The sequence below is a fragment of the Schistocerca serialis genome, chromosome 4 (genome assembly GCF_023864345.2).
Source record: "Schistocerca serialis cubense isolate TAMUIC-IGC-003099 chromosome 4, iqSchSeri2.2, whole genome shotgun sequence".
Classification (NCBI taxonomy): Eukaryota; Metazoa; Arthropoda; class Insecta; order Orthoptera; family Acrididae; genus Schistocerca; species Schistocerca serialis.
Window position 1 is genome coordinate 97029492 of NC_064641.1, and position 17141 is coordinate 97046632.

General features: G+C 44.0%; 1 protein-coding gene across 1 annotated transcript in view; it reads right to left on the bottom strand.

The window, feature by feature from the left end:
• The window catches only part of LOC126474288 (Kv channel-interacting protein 4-like), a 127860-nt gene extending 111037 nt beyond the window's left edge, over positions 1–16823 (bottom strand). The window contains exon 1 of the mRNA XM_050101752.1: positions 16730–16823. Coding sequence (XP_049957709.1) covers positions 16730–16823 — 94 coding nt within the window. The remainder of the gene's footprint in view (positions 1–16729) is intronic.
• Positions 16824–17141: the final 318 nt, after the last annotated feature.

Sequence of the window (17141 nt, forward strand, 5' to 3'; positions counted from 1 at the left end):
AAGTAAGAAGGTGCTTAAAACATCAATGTAGTCCTGTGCTGTGATAGTGCCACGCAAAACAACAAGGGGTGCAAGCCCCTCCATGAAAAACACGACCACACCATAACACCACTGATTACGAATTTTACTGTTTACACTACACATGCTGGCAGATGACGTTCACCGGGGATTCGCCATACCCACGCCCTGCCATTGGATCGCCACATTGTGTACCGTGATTCGTCACTCCATACAACGTTTTTCCAACTGTTTCAATCGTCCAATGTTTACGCTCCTAACACAAAGCGAGGCGTCGTTTGGCATTTACCGGAGTGATGTGTGGCTTATGAGCAGCCGCTCGACTATGAAATCGAAGTTTTCGCACCTTCCGCCTAACTGTCAAAGTACTTGCAGTGAATCTTGATGCAGTTTGAAATTCCTGTTTGATTGTCTGGATAGATGTCTGCATATTACACATTACGACTCTCTTGAACTGTCGGCGGCCTGTATCAGTCAACAGCCGAGGTCGGGCAGTACGATTTTGTGCTGTACGTGTCCCTTCACGTTTACATTTAACTATCACATCGGAAATAGAGGACCTAGGGATGTTTACGAGTGTGGAAATCTCGCGTACAGATACCCTGTCACCCAATCACGTTCGAAGACCATGAGTCCCGCGGAGAGCCCCATTCTGTTCTCTCACGATGTCTAATGACTACTGAGGTAGCCGGTATGGAGTACCTGGCAGTAGATGGCAGCACAATGCACCTAATATGAGAAACGTATGTTATTGGGAGTGTCCGGACACTTTTGATCACATAGTGCAGTGCTATGTGATGATAGTAGATTGTGACATGCGTTTTTTGTGGTGATCCTATTGAGGAGATTATTGAGAATGGAAGTAAATATATTTAAAGTTACTGTAACGTAAATTTGAGTCTGTACTATCAACATTGTGAACGGTTTCGAAATGAATCCACTGGAGCAGCATATACTTTACAGAAAAATTTTTGAAATCGTTGGCCCATTTTTGTTGGTGATTGAAGACTATAAGTTGTTTTAGGCATTATGAGTTCATGGAAGTATCGAAATGTGGGAGTGTGTCTAGGTAAAGCCGGCCGGGGTGACCATGCGGTTCTAGGCGCTACAGTCTGGAACCGCGCGACCGCTACGGTTCGAATCCTGCCTCGGGCAAGGTTGTGTGTGATGTCTTTAGGTTAGTTAGGTTTGAGTAGTTCTAAGTTCTAGGGGACTGATGACCTCGGAAGTTAAGTCCCGTAGTGCTCACAGCCATTTGAACCATTTGTCTAGGAAAAATGCGAAATTGCTTCAAAATATATCTGATGATACGATGGATGGCTGTATGTTCCAGTGGTTCCAAAATGAAACGACAACTTTGAAACAATTTATTTTGTTTATTATTCAACCAATTTTTTCTTGTATTCGTTACATACTATGTTAACAGAGGTTAAATTTGTGAAAAATTTTAAAATTATATTTCAAAGTTAAACCACCTCCTTAAAATAACTGCTTGTTTACTTTTCCCAATTTCTTCTTTTATTCGTTACTAACTACGACGATAAAGATAAATTTTGTGTAAATTATTAAACTTAATTTTTTTTAAACTGTAGAACTCAAGGGGCTAAGGAAATCCCTCAGACCCTGCAGGGCTTTTAACAGCTTTCAATTACGAAGCGCAAACGGCTGTAGAAAAAAATATAGCCGTCTACAGGGCTGTGAAGACGCGCTGTCAAAGAGGCGTTTACACAGTCGCGTTGCAGACACGCGCAGCAGCTGCGCCCAGCATGCAGAAACTGTCCGGAATCATCACGTCTACTAAACTATCTCAAAGGTGTTTTCACGAACGATTTTTTTTATATTACGCTACAGTCACGGTTCATTGATTTGTTTTCGTTTCTAACAGAAAATCGTCAAAATTAATATCTGGGCAATGCCAGGTTTATCAGCTAATTGATATATACACTACTGGCCATAAAAATTGCTACACCACGAAGATGACGTGCTACAGACGCGAAATGTAACCTACAGGAAAATGATGCTGTGATATGCAAATGGTTAGCTTTTCAGAGTATTCACACAAGGTTGGCGCCGGTGGCGACACCTACAACGTGTTGACATGAGGAAAGTTTACAACCGATTTCGCATACACAAACAGCAGTTGACCGGCGATGCCTGGTGAAATGTTGTTGTGATGCCTCGTGTAAGGAGGAGAAACGCATACCATCACGTTTCCGACTTTGATAAAGGTCGGATTGTAACCTATCGTGATTGCAGTTTAACGTATCGCGACATTGCTGCTCGCGTTGGTCGAGATCCAATGACTGTTAGCAGAATGCGGAATCGGTTGGTTCAGGAGGGTAATACGGAACGCCATGCTGGATCCCGACGGCCTCGTATCACTAGCAGTCGAGATGACAGGCATCTTATCCGCATGGCTGTAACGGATCGTGTAGCCACATCTCGATCCATGAGTCAACACATGGGGACGTTTGCAAGACAAACAACCATCTGCACGAACAGTTCGACGACGTTTGCAGCAGCATAGACTATCAGCTCGGAGACCATGTCTGCGGTTACGCTTGACTCCGCATCACAGACAGGAGCGCCTGCAATGGTGTACTCAACGATGAACCTGGGTGCACCAATGGCAAAAGGTAATTTTTTCGGATGGATCCAGGTTCTGTTTACAGCATCATGAAGGTCACATCCGTGTTTGGCGACATCGCGATGAACGCACATTGGATGCGTGTATTCGTCATCGCCATACTGGCGTATCACCCGGCGTGATGGGATGGGGTGCGATTGGTTACACGTCTCGGTCACCTATTATTCGCATTGACAGCACTTTGAACAGTGGACGTTACATTTCAGATGTGTTACAACTCGTAGCTCTACCCTTCATTCGATATCTGCGAAACCCTACATTACAGCAAGATAATGCGCGACCGCATGTTGCAGGTCCTGTACCGGCCTTTCTGGATACAGAAAATGTTCGACAGTCGCTCTGGCCAGCACATTATCCAGATCTTTCACCAATTGAAATCGTCTGGTCAATGGTGGCCGAGCAACTGGCTCGTCACAATACGACAGTCACTACTCTTGATGAACTGTGGTATCGTGTCGAAGGTGCATGGGCAGCTGTACCTGTACAGGCCATCCAAGATCTGTTTGACTCAATGCCCAGGCGTATCAAGGCGGTTATTACGGCCAGAGGTGGTTGTTCTGGGTACTGATTTCTCAGGATCTATGCACCCAAATTGCGTGAAAATGTAATCACATGTCAGTTCTAGTATAATATATTTGTCCAATGAATACCCGTGTATAATCTGCATTTCTTGTTGGTGTAGCATTTTTAATGCCCAGTAGTGTACATAGTACATATGTTTCCTCTGTGTCCTTTTATTTGCGCGATGTGCGATTGCATATTTCTTTCATGCGTCGACCAGCTTCCTTTTTCCGCTCATCTCCAGTTCCAGAAACAATCTGCGGTCAGTTAATTTCTTTGAGCTTATGTTTCTGAGTCGACTGATGCGGGAAGCAAAGGTTTTCTTGTGTAGTCAAAGCTGTAGCATCGATTCTGCTGGCTTTTGCAGAAGAGTCTCGCAGTTTTTTCTTACCCACGAGTAAGAGCGCTACTCGCAAAAAAAGAGAAAAAAACGCTCTCTCCGACTTCTAAGGCCTGCCCTGGCCATCTTAACATGCGGAGTCGAGATACTGAAGCTGAAATGGTAAAACCTGTTTCTCCTCCGGAGCATAAAGATATTCGTAGTTCGTCTACTGCGGTCAAGAGTTACTCTATTACATTCAGTTTCTATAACGTTCGAGAGTGTCAGTATTTCTTTTCAGTGAACCGAATTACCTTTCTTTTTACGAGAGAACCACGTGGAAAGTATTTGGCTTTGTTTTTCGATGGAGGTGACCCTATGTATTCTGCGGTGGTCTGTCATTTCAGTAATTACATGCTGCTTTTTCTTGATTATCGTGTATCGCATTAATTTAGACAGAATTTGCTTCACCGTTCTGATTCATTTTCGCGTGCCTTTGAACGATCTTTAGATTGTCATTGTGAACCAAGTGTTGCGTATAATAATTAATGTACGACTCTCCAAAGGAGTTTATTGCCATTAGCAATCACTCGAGTTTGGATAATTTTATTGCGCAGTTTAGCTCATGTTATATGATAGTGTAACTGAAACACGGTTACATGAGCAGCCTCACTGCTACGTGCCCATGGAAAATCTTTGTTTCGGAGCTTGTGAGCACCTCAACACACCAAAGGAAATTCTATGGGGGAAGAATGTTGTAGTTCATGCCTGCTCTGGGTCGTGTATGCACTGGGTAGAATACTAATGTAGCATTATTTTCCGTTTCCCCTCTACCTGCCCAGCCGCTTCATCACCCCTTAGTAACGTTTGTATACTCACGACTTCAATGATATCTCGTTTATTTAAAGTGAGCTGTTGTTTTCAACTATAAATTTTTTGAACTGACGAAATCCATTTTTCAAGAGCAACCATGGCTCAAGTCGCTTCATTACCTACTCCAAAAGAGTAACAGAAACATTTGTGAGAGTTATTTATAAGTGCAAGATGATCTTATATTTAGATAATCCAAAACACCTCCACGAGTAGTCATGCAGGATCAGAAAAATTGTTTCTGTTGCACCTAATTCATATTTCAGTCCGGAACCGCGCTGTTGCTACGGTCGCAGGTTCGAATCCTGCCTCGGGCATGGATGTGTGTGATGTCCTTAGGTTAGTTAGGTTTAAGTAGTTCTAAGTCTAGGGGACTGATGATCTCGGATGTTAAGTCTCATAGTGCTTAAAGCCATTTGAACTAATTCATATCAGAGTACATTTTTCATTTCAACTCCAGATGGACCAGCGACAACAACATAAAATTGACGTCTTCTTGACGTCTTGGCAGGCATGGTCCTGTTGGTGGCTGCACGCCTTCACCATCCTGTGACCTTTTCTTTTGTCATCAGTCTTCTGAATGGTTAGATGCGGCCCGCAACAAATTCCTCCCTGTGCTAACCTCTTGATCTCAGAGAAGCACTTGCAACTTACGTCCTCAATTATTTGCTGGATGTATTCCAATCTCTCTCTTCTGTCTTCCTCTACAGTTTTTGCCCTCTACAGCTCCCTCTAGTACCATGGAAGTGATTCCCTCATCTCTTAACAGATGTCCTGTCATCATGTCCCTTCTTCTCATCAATGTTTTCCACATATTCCTTTGCTCTCCCATTCTGCGCAGAACCTCCTCATTCCTTACCTTATCAGTCTACCTAATTTTCAAAATTCGTCCGTAGCACCACATCTCAAATGCTTCGATTCTCTGCTTTTCCGGTTTTCCCACGGTCCCTTTTTCTCTACCATACAGTGCTGTACTCCAGTCGTATATTCTCAGAAATTTCTTCCTCAAATTAAGGCTGATATTTGATATTAGTGCACTTCTCTTGGCCAGGAATGCCCTTCTTACCATTGATAGTCTGCTTTTGATGTCCTCCTTGCTCCGTCCGTCATTGGTTATTTTACTGCCCATGTAGCAAAATTCCTTAAATTTATCTACTTCGCGACCATCAATCCAGATGTTAAGTTTCTCGCTGTTCTCATTTCTACTACTTCTCATTACCTTCGTCCTTCTTCGATTTACTCGCAATCCATATTGTGTACTCATTAGACTGTTCATTCCGTTCAGCAGATCACGTAATTCTTCTTTACTTTCTGTTAGGATAGAGAATCGTATCATTGATATCCTTTCACCTTGAATTTTAATTCCACTCCTGAACCTTTCTTTTATTTCCAATATTGCTTCTTCGATGTAAGACTGAACAGTAGCGGCGAAAGGCTACATCTTTGTCTTATACCCTTTTTAATACGAGCACTTCGTTCTTGGTCGTCCACTCTTATTATTCTCTCTTGGCTGTTGTACATATTGCATATGACCCCACTCTCCCTAGACCGTACCCCTATTTTCTTCAGAATTTCGCACATCTTGCACCATTTTACATTGTCGAACGCTTTTTCCAAGTCGACAAATCTTATGAACGTGTCTTCATTTTTCTTTACTCTTGCTTCCATTATTAACCGAAACGCCAGAAGTGCCTCTCTCATGACTTTACCTTTCCTAAAGCCAAACAGGTCGTCATCTGGCGCATCCTCAATTTTCTTTTCCATTCTTCTGTATATTATTCTTGTCAGTACCTTGGATGTCGGAGCTGTTAAGCTGATTGTGCGGTAATTCTCGTCAGCTCTTGCCGTCTTTGGAATTGTGTGGACCTGTGGTTCAAATGGCTCTAAGCACTATGGGACTTAACACCTGAGGCCATCAGTCTCCTAGACTTAGAACTACTTAAACCTAACTAACCGAAGGACACCACACACATCCATGCCCGGTGCACGATTCGAACCGGCGACCGCAGCAGCGGCGCGGTTCCGGACTGAAGCGCCTATAACTGCTGGGCCACAGCGCCCGGCGCGGACATGTGAATTGAAATCTCCCTGCAATGTGAGACTGACTCAACAACAGTGTGATAATGGCATTGTTATGTTCTATATTAATAACAACGGGAAAATGCCCCTGTTGGAGAACAAAAATGGCGAATATGTTCCTCTTTAAAAGACTCTGACAGAAAAGTGGGGAACAGGTTGCGTCAATCCTTAGGACGCCTTCCTCATCAAAAAATTTTGGCATGCGAACATATTCGCGATCTTCAACTTTTGTAGTCCTGTCTTCCTCAGTTGCGTGTAATATTACGGTATATTGATAATTTCTACTTTATTGACTGTCTGACCACACCTGAATGAAACACAATTTTCGTGTCATATGCGTTTCGCCTTTATTTTCTGCAAGGCATCTTCAGTGGCTTGGAATATGTACATATTTTTGCCGACTATAGTCGGCGCACGAGCGATGGGACATAGCATTTCCGAGGTAGCAACGAAGTGGCTGTTTTCCCATAGGACGATTTCACGAATGTACCGTGAATATCAGGAATTTCACAACATCAAATCACTGACATCGCTGCGGCCGGAAAAAGATCCTGGAAGAGCGGGACCAAAAACGACTGAAGAGAATCGTCCACGGTGACAGAAGTGCAACCCTTCCGAAAATTGCTGCAGATTTCGATGCTGGAAGTGCGAACGATTCAACGAAACATTATCGATATGGGACCCTTGCTACATCTAGGCACGGCTCTGACAAGTGACACGCACGTAAGCATCCAGTCTGATCAATTGCATCTATCCATGTCCATTATGCATTCCGATGGACTTGGGCAATTCCAGCAGGACAATGCGACCCCCTCCCCCCCCCCCCCCCCCCCCCCCACACACACACACGCGTCGAGAATTGCTGAAGAGTGGCTCCAGGGACATCCACTGACAACCAAACTCTCAGACGTGACCTTTATTGAGCGTATGTGGGATGCTTTGCAACGTGCTGTTCAGAAGAGATCTCCACCCCCTCGTACTCTTCCGGAATCATGATTCATGGACAGACCTTAAGATTTACCGTGTCAGTTCCCTCCAGCACTATTTCAGATATTAGTCGTGTCCATGCCAAGTCGTGTTGCGGCATTTCTGTGTGCTCGCTGGGGCTCTGCACGGTATTAGGTAGGTGTACCAGTTTCTTCGGCTCTGCAGTGTCGTTGAACTGTGACACGCCTAATTCAGTTTCTCAAGCAGAAGCGGATGAGTTAAAAATCTGAAATGAAATTGTCGTAGAACGGGAATGATAGGCCTCCGGACAGGGACTGCTATTCAAAGTATTATGTACGCGCTCCCATCTACAAGTCCTTGAACGGGCATTTCAGAAAACCCTATATACTTTGACACATATAGACAACAAATACATACGACTAATGTAAGGTTAATTAAAAATCGTCTACTTTAAATTTTTTTCTGGATACGCTGCCCATCGATCACGATTCGCTGAAAACACCCGAAATATGATTTGTTTCTTGGAAGAGTAAAAATTATATTAGGAATATTCTACTGAATTTGGAGCCTTCCCCATTTTATAAAACTTTTCACTGTCATTTTTAGCTCTTCTCAGGCATGTTCAGACACAATCCAGGCAATTTTTTGTCATTGTAGTACGACTTTGGATATATTCGTATAGGTGCGAACCGCCCATTTACATAGACAGCGCTTTATAAAGTTTAATTGCTGAAAAACTGATGACTAAAAACGTAGTTTGCCAGCCTGAGAACCCATGTAATGTCTCTAGAAGCCTGTGTCATGTGTTCATTATGTCAGTTAAAATTACACTTACATCTCAGACAGTATACTACGTCCATGTTTTACGGGCATAACTTTGAACCTCAGGATCTCGGTAACTAAGGACATCAAAAAAGTTCCAAGGTTTCCCAAAAACATTATCTTAAAAGCATGTGGTAAACATTTGGACGGTCTGACATGAACAGAAAATATAGAATTGAACAAACTGTGCTTTTATAAGCTGTCGAAGCTCCACCCTAGACCAAATGCAAAAGAACCAGTCTATTTGCTCAATTTTTCTGGGCTGGATGAATACACACTTCCTATAGCCCAGGAAAACAGAGATACTTCTGATAACCAAAAATCATGGTTTTTGGGTGTGTCTTGATAATGGATATACATTTTCGGAAACGGGAAGAAGGCCTTTGTAGGTGAATGTCTAAAGAATGTACGGTTAAAATTTCAGTCATTTGCTATGGTTACTTATTTTCATAATTGCGGTTCACGGTGCAAATCGGTTATAAACCAGATTTCACAGTTTCGTGATCAAGTATTGTAGCTTTTAACCTCTGGAACTAGACAAAAATTTTGTTCCCCGAGATTATCATCTGGAGAAGATATGGTAAAAACTTCGACCATCTGCCATGAACAGAAATTATAGAAGTGGCCATCTGAACAATGGGTACTTTTCTTACCCAAAGAACGTGATTTTTCGGGATTTCCTCAGGAACTGCCAATGAACAAACGGTGCTTTTATCAGCCGCCCAAGGTTCACCCTAGACCACACCAAATGCAAAAGAACCAATCTGTTTGCTCAATTTTTCTGGACTGGAGGAATACACACTTCCTACAGGCCAGGAAAACTGAGGAAATATTTAAATTTAGACCCCTTACATCTACATCTACATTTATACTCCGCAAGCCACCCAACGGTGTGTGGCGGAGAGCAGTTTACGTGCCACTGTCATTACTTCCCTTTCCTGTTCCAGTCGCATATGGTTCGCGGGAAGAACGACTGCCGGAAAGCCGCCGTGCGCGGTCGAATCTCTCTAATTTTATATTCGTGATCTCCTCGGGAGGAATAAATAGCAATATATTCGATACCTCATCCAGAAACGCACCCTCTCGAAACCTGGACAGCAAGCAACACCGCGATGCAGAGCGCCTCTCTTGCAGAGTCTGCCACTTGAGTTTGCTAAACATCTCCGTAACGCTATCATGCTTACTAAATAACCCCGTGACGAAACTCGCCGCTCTTCTTTGGATCTTCTCCATCTCCTCTGTCAACCTGACCTGGTACGGATTCCACACCGATGAGCAATACTCAAGTATAGGTCGAACGAGTGTTTTGTAAGCCACCTCCTTTGTTGATGGACTACATTTTCTAAGGACTCTCCCAATGAATCTCAACCTGGCACCCGCCTTACCAACAATTAATTTTATATGATCATTCCACTTCGAATCGTTCCGTACGCATACTTCCAGATATTTTACAGAAGTAACTGCTACCAATGTTTGTTCCGCTATCATATAATCATACAATAATGGATCCTTCTTTCTATGTATTCGCAATACATTACATTTGTCTATGTTAAGGGTCAGTTGCCACTCCTTGTACCAAGTGCCTATCCGCTGCAGATCTTCCTGCATTTCGCTGCAATTTTCTAATGCTGCAATTTCTCTGTATACTACAGCATCATCCGCAAAAAGACGCATGGAACTCCCGACAGTATCTACTAAGTCATTTATATATATTATGAAAAGCAATGGTCACATAACACTCCCCTGTGACACGCCAGAGGTTACTTTAACGTCTGTTGACGTCTCTCTATTGAGAACAACATGCTGTGTTCTGTTTGCTAAAAACTCTTCAATCCAGCCACACAGCTGGTCTGATGTTCCGAGGCTCTAACTTTGTTTATCAGGCGACAGTGCGGAACTGTATCGAACGCCTTCCGGAAGTCAAGGAAAGCGGCATCTACCTGGGAGCCTGTATCTAATATTTTCTGGGTCTCATGAACAAATAAAGCGAGCTGGGTCTCACACGATCGCTGTTTCCGGAATCCGTGTTGATTCCTACAGAGTAGATTCTGGGTGTCCAGAAATGACATGATACTCGAGCAAAAAACATGTTCTAAAATTCTACAACAGATCGATGTTAGAGATATAGGCCTATAGTTTTGCGCATCTGCTCGACAACCCTTGTTGAAAACTGGAACTACCTGTGCTCTTTTCCAATCATTTGGAACCTTCCGTTCCTCTAGAGACTTGCGGTATATGGCTCTTCGAAGAGGGCAAGTTCTTTCGCGTACTCTGTGTGAATCGAATTGGTAATCCGTCAGGTCCAGTGGACTTTCCTCTGTTGAGTGATTTCAGTTGCTTTTCTATTCCTTGGGCACTTATTTCGATGTCAGCCATTTTTTCGTTCGTGCGAGGATTTAGAAATGGAACTGCAGTGCGGTCTTCCTCTGTGAAACAGCTTTCGGAAAAGGTGTTTAGTATTTCAGCTATACGCGTGTCATCCTCTGTTTCGATGCCATCATCATCCCAGAGTGTCTGGATATGCTGTTTCGATCCACTTACTGATTTAACGTAAGACCAGAACTTCCTAGGATTTTCTGTCAAGTCGGAACATAGAATTTTACTTTCGAATTCACTGAACTCTTCAGGCATAGCCCTCCTTACGCTAACTTTGACATCGTTTAACTTCTGTTTGTCTGAGAGGTTTTGGCCGCGTTTAAATTTGCAGTGAGGCTCTCTTTGTTTTTGCAGCAGTTTCCTAACGTTGTTGTTGAACCACTTGGGTTTTTCCCGTCCCTCACAGTTTTACTCGGCACGTACCTGTCTAAAACGCATTTTACGATTGCCTTGAACTTTTTCCATAAACACTCAACATTGTCAGTGTCGGAAAAGAAATTTTCTTTTTGATCTGTTAGGTAGTCTGGAATCTGCCTCCTATTACTCTTGCTTTACTGTAGGATAGCTACAGTATGCTCGTTCTGCCGATAGGTACACAAACAGTTGTTAAGCCAAGGACTATCCAGAACAGTTGATCCCTTATCTATGCCATCAGTGGTGTCGTAAATACGATCCCTGAAAAAAATTGAATTTTGGATTGCAGCGTTATTTGGTACATGTTGCTACTGTGCGCTGCCATACTAGGACCGACTCTTACAGAACACGAAGAACGAGGATTCTCCCGCACATTCTACAAGGTTACATCGGTATTTCAGACGTCAACCGAACAGAAGAGAGGAAGGGCTGGCGTGGTTGGGGGAGGTACACTGATTTATGTCGAAATCAGGGTGGATGTAGCGGTAAAGCTGGTGCGGGTTCGCGTGGCCAGTTAATTATATCGTACACCGCAGCGCTGGGGGTCGGCGGTGTATCCTGTGTCCCGTGTCGTGTGTGGGCCACGCCGTCCGCGGTCTGCCGCATAACGGCGACCACATCGTTCCGAAATTTCTGCCACACCCTGCGGCCGCCACACCACTGCCCCAGAGGTCTGGCGCGTGCGTCCATCCACCCTCCACGTCCATAGTGCTGTTTTTTGTTTAGCCACAGTACGAGTGACATGTTCATGATTCTAATGTACACTCTTGACAAAAAACGTGAAACAGCCAGAAGGCACAGCGGGATGTCACACATACGTACAGTCGGCAGGTATGTAAAGTTAGGTCTGCAATTCTCTGTGACTACTAGAACGGACATCAAAGTGCATTACCACTGTTCGTGATTAGTGTAATGCGTGTCAGATGTTGAGTGATCACTGTGAAGGAGATGCTGCGCAATCGTGTGAGACAGCGTTATCAGCACCTGACAGGGATTGAAAGGGGCCTCATTATGGGTCTCCATTCTCCATTTGGCCAGCTGGTCGAACTGTGCAGTACCCAGACTTGCGGGACACTTTCTTTCCAGTCAGGTCACTCACTTCCATTACAACCATACTCTTCAAAACTGTGTGATGCAACCATGCGAAATTTCTTACACGGTCACAAAATAATGGAGCTCGCACAGCAGACTATTCATCTGGATTGACTTCAGAACACTACTTACGAATAATGACAAGCCACAATACAAAACAAAATATGAAAAAGCAAACTTTTGCAAGTGTACACTCTCAGAAATTCGGCACATTCGGTGCTGTAGGATCGGCTTGACAAAATTTCCTGTGTCGCTGGGCCTCTGCAGTAGTTCGTGGCACAATTTGACAGCAGCTCAGCCGGTCAGAAGAGAAAGTGAAAGAGTAGATACGAGGGTTGGAACTTAAATAGTAGCAACTATTTATTCACTACCGATACAAAAGAGTTTCATGTTTGCACCTGTTACTGTCCTTCAAAGTAGTAACCAGCGTTGTGTAGAACCTGTGTCTAGCGAATGGGAAGGCGTAGTATACCGTTAGCAGAGCCAGTTACGAATGGAGCGGTGTACTGCCTGTCGAATCTCTGGAACAGTCATGAAGCGAATGCCACGAAGTAGTTCCTTCACCTTCGGAATCAAATCAAAGTCACAAGGACTTAAGTCCGGGGTGTATGGTGGATGATACAGTACTTCCCAGTCCCATCGACCGAACAGAGCAGACACAGCTTGCGCTGTATGCGCCCGCGCATTGTCGCGTAAAATGATGGGTGGGTTGCGCAGAAAGTGTCGCTACTTCTTTCGCAAAGCTGGTCGCAGGTGATGTTCCAAAAACGAACAGGAATACTGTGCATTGGCGGTTAGCCGTGGAGGAACGTATGCGTTAGGATAACACCATCACAGTCGTACGCGAGAATCACCATAACTTTAGACCGTTCCATTCGCACCGTCAACAGAACAGGCTCTGCTAACGGTATACTACACCTTCCACATCGCTGGCAACGGGTTCTGCACAACGCTGGTAACTAATCTGAAGAACATTAACTGATGCAAAATGGTTCAAATTGCTCTAAGCACTATGGGACTTAACAGAATGGATAAAATGACTCTGAGCACTATGGGATCTAATATCTGAGGTCATCAGCCCCCTAGAGCTTAGAACTACTTAAACCTAACTAACCTAAGGACATCACACACATCCATGCCCGAGGCAGGAATCGAACCTGCGACCGTAGCAGCAGCGCGGTAACAGGTGCAGACATGTAACTCTTTTGTATCGGTTGTGAATAAATAGTCGCCACTATTTAAGTTCCAACCCTCGTAGTTTTGTTCAATGAAATCTTGTGGGACTTAACTGCTAAGGTCATCAGTCCCTAAGCTTACACACTACATAACCTAAATTATGCTAAGGACAGACACACACACACCCATGAACGAGGGAGGAGTCGAACCTTCGCCGGGACCAGCCTCCTCGTAGTCCTAAAATGATCAAAGCGTAAATGTTTCTGTTACAACGTCGACCCAATGCTCTAAACGGCGAAAATCGTTTTCAAATAACGAAAAAAATTATGAAATATGAGAATGGTAGATGTCAATTAAGTGAACTTTTTAACTATCTTATTTAACACTTTTGTCTGGAGCACTTTTGTCTGGAGGGTAAATTTCAAAGAGAAACAACCGGGATATTTGAGTTTACACTTTATACCTAACTTTATTACTACACCTACGCCTACCTTTCTTGCCAGTTATCGTAATATTTTGAAATCGATACTAGGGCTATGACGACGCAGCATCTGAGAAACCCACAGGAAATATGTATCTTCATTGGCCTTCCCGGTTAGCCGTACGGTCTAACGCACTGCTTTCCGAGCGGGAAGGCGTGACAGTCCCTGGCACGAATCCGCCCGACGGATTAGTGTCGAGGTCCGGTGTGCCGGCCAGTCTGTGGATGGTTTTTAAGGCGGTTTTCCATCTGCCTCGGCGAGTGCGGGCTGATTCCCCCTATTCCGCCTCAGTTATACTATGTCGGTAATTGCTGCGCAAACACTTTCTCCACGTACGCGTACACCATAGTTTCTTTACCACACAATCATAGGGGTTACACTCGTCTGGTGTGAGACGTTCCCGGCGGTGGGGGGTCCACTGGGCGCCGAACTGCACAATAATCCTGGGTTCAGTGTGGGGCGGCGGTGGTGTGAGTGGACTGCTGTAGCCTGTTGTGAACCACTGAGGGCTGCAGCGGGGACGGAGCCTCTCCGTCGTTTCTAGGTCCCCAGTTCCATGCAATATAATACAATGTATCTTCGTTTTGCGAATCGGAAAGAATATGTAGCTACGTTACACACAAATAATATTCTTTTCTTCAGAAATAAGAGCGACTGATACATAGTTTTGATTGTAATATCCTGGATATGTTTTCTGCGTCGTTTAGCTAGTTACTACATACTCAGGTACAATTTAATGCTAGAAACAGTGTAATGATAGTAATCAGTAATCAGATGCAAATTATACCTTTCGTTCTAATATTTAAGATTTCGTATGACTGTAGACAATCGGGCAACCACGAATACACACCAAACAATATTCAAGAAGCACTACTAACACACGCCGCGTCGTTCGCATTCTTCACAGAGTTAACTCCCCTGTGGGTGCAGTCCCGTTAGGAGAAATGGTTTAAGTGATGCTCGTTTGTACCTCCTTTGGCTCTGGTTTTGATTTTGCTTGACTCGAGGGCCATAAAGTGGAAGGTCGGCTAGTTTCAACATATTGTTTAGTCTCTCCTTAGGCATAAGACGAGTTAAACGAAATGCGGAAGGCCAATAGGTGTTACTGTAAAACGCTGCTGGGGGCGGGTTGCTCACCGTCCAACAACACCGTGACCACACAACAACAACGCCGTGATCTTGCGACTCGCTCGATGTAGCAGATATTGAACCTGGACCTTTCACTATTTCTATTTTGCTTCTTTTTCACAGTTTAGTACACCTACTTCTTGTTTTCATGTTTTAACTGTGTTCAGTTTTTGACGGGCTATTCACGCTGGGCCATGTTACCACTATCCCTGGGGGGGGGAGCTTTGTCAGCAACAGCTGAAGTCGCCAACTTGCTCTAGACGATTACGATAAAAGTCTTTGATATTTGGAGTAGGATTAATAAGAACAAAACTTGTGACCTTGAAACGCTCATTGCTTATTATAGTTATTTACAGCAGACAATTGCAAAATATCATCAGTTATTTCACGAAAGTTTATGTTGATGACCTCGAAAATTGTAACAGGTCAGGCAGTATATAAATAATTACACTGAAGCGCCAAAGAAACTGGTATACGCATGCGTATTCATATACAGAGATATGTTAACAGGCAAAATACGGTGATGCGGTCGGCAACGCCTATATAAGACAAGAAGTGACCGGCGTAGATCCGTTACTGCTGCTACAACGGCAGGTCATCAACATTTAAGTGAGTTTGAACGTGGTGTCATAGTCTGCACACGAGCGATGATGTACATCATCTCCAAGGTAGCGATGAAATGAGGCTTTACCCTTAAGACCATTTCAAAAGTGTACCGTGAATATGAGGAATCCGGTAAAACATCAAATCTCCGAAATCGTTGCGGCCGTAAAAAGATCCTCCAAGACCGGGAACAACGACGAATGAAGAGAATCGTTCAATGTGACAGAAGTGCAACCTTTCCGAAAATTTCTGCGGATTTCAAAGCTGAGCCATCAACAAGTATCAGCGTGTGTACCATTCAAAGAAATATCATCGATATGGGTTTCCGTAGTCGAAGGCCCACTCGTTTAACCTTGATGACTTCACGACACAAAGCTTTACGCCTCACCTGGGCCAGTCAACACTGATAATGACTAGAAACATGTTACCTGGTCGGACGAGTCTCGTTTCAAATTGTATCTAGCGGATGGACGTGTACTGGTATGGAGTCAACCTCATGAATCAATGGACCCTGCATGTCAACAGGGGACTGTTGAAGCTAGTGGAGGCTCTGTAATGCTGTGACGCGTGTGCAGTTTGAGAGATATGGGACACCTGATACGTCTAGATACGACTCTAACAGGTGACACGTACGTAAGCATTGTATCTGATAACCTACATCCATTCATGCCCATTGTACATTACGATGGACTTGGAGAAATCCAGCAGGACAACGCGACACCTCACACGTCCAGAATTGCTACAGAGTGGCTCCAGCAACACCCTTTTGAGTTGAAACACTTCCGCTGGCCACCAAACTCCCCATCTATGCACATTATTGAGCATATCTGGGATGGCTTTCAATATGCTGTTCTTAAGAGTTTTCTACTCCGTCGTACTCCTGCGAATTTATGGTCAGCCCTGTGGGATTCATGACGTCATTTCCCTCCAGCACTGCTTCAGACGTTAGTCGAGTCCATGCTACGTCGTATTCCGGCACTACACGATATTAAGTAGGTGTACCAGTTTCTTTGGCTCTTCACTTTAATACTTAGGAGCGTAGGAGCGTCAAGTAAAACAGCTTTCTACATTTTGTGAACGCGTGAAGACTACGGAGCGTAAGCCACGCTCGATGGTCTGTGCATCGTATCCTGTACTCAGAAAGGCAATAAGCTTGGTTTATTGGAGGAGGTGGAAAGCCTTAAAGATACGTACACGATAAACGAACGTTTGCTGAAAGCCTAGGCCTCATTCCATAGCTCGCCTGTGTGCCCGGCTTGACGCTCCTGTTGTGAAGTTGCGGCGGCATCTCTGAGTATTCTGTTCCAATGTGTGAACTTCCTTGTGAGTGTGGTCCTACCATTGCACCATTGTGGCCTGCTGGTACGACTTTATTAAGGTATGTTTCGCTTAGTTTGATTATTTAGTTAACAATCTATCCAGTGGTTACACAATGTTACAACTATTATTTGTATTTGACTCGGTCTCTTCTCGGTCATCTGACTCGACGCATGCGTCAGTCTAGCACAGAGCCGTTGTATGGTTATTTAAAACGTTAGAAAAGTAAAATTTTAAGGTCAGTAACAATTAATAAAATTTTCTCGGGTTTCCATCCGTGTCAGGTGGT